The following is a 2,500-nucleotide window of genomic DNA, read 5'->3' as shown; positions in this document are numbered from 1 at the left end:
ACCTCACAGTTAGTCCTCGACTTTACGGCCACATTTGAGCCCAACATTTCTGTTGCTAAGCAAGACAGTCATTAAGGGAGTTTTGCCCCATTTCACGGCCTTTCTTTACGACCAGTTTCATAAATACATGCCAGTGGCCGAGGACAGTCCCACCTCGCTACTCGACTGCTTCAAAACGGGTCGAATTCAGTGTCCGGTGCGCTTAGAAACAGGAAGTTTTTCTCCCAGGAAGAACTTTCCGGCATCGGCTGCCTCGTGATTCGCTATTTTTTCCGGCTGGAATAGCGGGTCACGTGGTTTTCCTGGTACCCGTTGCTTTTAGTGTTGGTTGCGTCTTCCGGAACAAATTATCGACGGACACCAAGATACCATTATATCTGAATTTTGATTATCTGACCCTCCCAAGGATGTTGCCACGGTCATTAAGTGTGAAAAATGGTCCTGAGTCTCATTTTTTCCCCAGTGCCGTTGTAACTTTAAAGCAGGGGTCTTCCAACTGGGCCCTTTGATGACTTGTGGACTTCAACTCCCAGAATTCCTCAGCCAGGAGGCTTTAAGACAGGGGTCTTCCAACTTGGCCCTTTGATGACTTGGGGACTTCAACTCCCAGAATTCCTCAGCCAGGATGCTTTAAGACAGGGGTCTTCCAACTTGGCCCTTTGATGACTTGGGGACTTCAACTCCCAGAATTCCTCAGCCGGGACGCTTTAAGACAGGGGTCTTCCAACTTGGCCCTTTGATGACTTGTGGACTTCAACTCCCAGAATTCCTCAGCCGGGACGCTTTAAGACAGGGGTCTTCCAACTTGGCCCTTTGATGACTTGTGGACTTCAACTCCCAGAATTCCTCAGCCGGGACGCTTTAAGACAGGGGTCTTCCAACTTGGCCCTTTGATGACTTGTGGACTTCAACTCCCAGAATTCCTCAGCCAGCGTGCCTGGCTAAGGAATTCTGGGAGTTGAAGTCCACAAGTCATACAAGGCCCAAGTTGGAAGACCCCTGCTTTAAACCTTCACTAAATGACCGTTATGACTACCTGTCATAAAATTCTGATTGGCAGGCAAAAACCAGCCCTAAGAGAAAATGGCCCTGCTGTCCTCCATTTACGACGCAGGAGCTTCGATGCCCAATTCCAAACATGGTTTAAGGGTCCTGCTGGCAAGCAGCAAGCCTAGTTCTATTTTTAGAACAACTTCGTGCCTCGCTGGGCTCCCGGGTTTTGGGCCGTCACGCAAGGCCGACTGGCCTTTGCTGGCACGTGCCCTCGGCCTGCCCGGTTTCCCATGATCCCCCGTGAAACTTATAGCCTGCTTGTCAACTTGGCGTCAAACAGCTGGGAAGACCGCAAATCAAATGTTCAGCCCTGTCTCCCCCTCCCTTCAGGGATTTGACCGAAGCCCGGGCCAAGAGAGAGCAGTGGGGAATAGGAGGGGGGGAGGAGGGGGAAAGTCCATGAGAGAACTGTGCTGCACCATGTACTCAGGAAATGGGAGCCCTGGGATTCCCCCCAGGGCCGGTTCTGGGAATTCTGGGAGTGGAAGCCCACCCCTCTTAAAGCAGGCTGGCTGGGGGATTCTGGGAGTGGAAGTCCCCCAATCTTAAAGCAGGCTGGCTGGGGGATTCTGGGAGTGGAAGCCCACCCCTCTTAAAGCATGCTGGCTGGGGGATTCTGGGAGGTGAGGTCCATTGCTTTTAAAGCATGCTGGCTGGGGAATTCTGGGAGTTGAAATCCTCCCCTCTTAAAGGATGCTGGCTGGGGAATTCTGGGAGTGGAAGCCCATTCTTCTAAAAGGACTCTGGCTGGGGAATTCTGGGAGTTGAAATCCTTCCCTCTCAAAGGACGCTGGCTGGGGAATTCTGGGAGTTGAAATCCTCCCCTCTTAAAGGATGCTGGCTGGGAGATTATGGGAATGAAAGTCCACCCATTTTAAAGCGTGGCTGGCTGGGGAATTCTGGGAGTTGAAGTCCACTCACCTTACATTTGTCAAGGCTGAGAAACAGTGCCTTAGCTGTTTCTTAACCTGCTCCCAATGCCTGATTTTATGGTTCACACAGAGAGAGAGAGACGGGAGAGTCAGCCCCTGACTTGGAGACTCAGCCAGGATCAGCGCAAAGCAGTTTCCCACAATGCCCTCCGATGGGGAGGGGAGGCTCCTTCACCTACCGTCCCACTCGACGTTCGGGCTCTTTGAAGATCCGCAGGGACTGGAGGACCTCCGGAAATCCACCTCCATCTGCTCTTGTCTCTGGCGTTGCTGTTCTTCCAGGATGCTGGACTTGTGCATAGCCTTGATGTGCTGATGGAGGAGGGTGTAGCCACTGGTGGGGAAGCCGGGGATGATGGGCAGCCGTTCCTGGATTACGACCGGGGACAAACACAATCGATAAATGCTCAAGGACAGGTAATTCTCAACTTACAGTAGGGGTCCTCCAACTTGGCCCTTTTAGGACTTGTGGACTTCAACTCCCAGAATTCCTGAGCCAGCATGGGGGAACTATG

At 52.3% G+C, this 2,500-nt stretch overlaps 1 protein-coding gene across 1 annotated transcript in view; it reads right to left on the bottom strand.

Annotated features, from left to right (window-relative positions):
* The window catches only part of LOC107293876 (nuclear receptor corepressor 1-like), a gene marked incomplete at both ends in the record, with an annotated part of 107,081 nt that overhangs the window by 37,128 nt on the left and 67,453 nt on the right, over positions 1-2,500 (bottom strand). The window contains one exon of the mRNA XM_029285549.1: positions 2,165-2,319. Within this exon, the coding sequence (XP_029141382.1) occupies positions 2,165-2,319 (155 nt within the window). The remainder of the gene's footprint in view (positions 1-2,164; positions 2,320-2,500) is intronic.

This window comes from Protobothrops mucrosquamatus, unplaced genomic scaffold (assembly GCF_001527695.2).
Source record: "Protobothrops mucrosquamatus isolate PMUCROS unplaced genomic scaffold, P.Mucros_1.0 scaffold_12, whole genome shotgun sequence".
Classification (NCBI taxonomy): Eukaryota; Metazoa; Chordata; class Lepidosauria; order Squamata; family Viperidae; genus Protobothrops; species Protobothrops mucrosquamatus.
The sequence above is the reverse complement of the archived record's forward strand: the minus strand, read 5'-3'. Positions and strand labels throughout refer to the sequence as shown.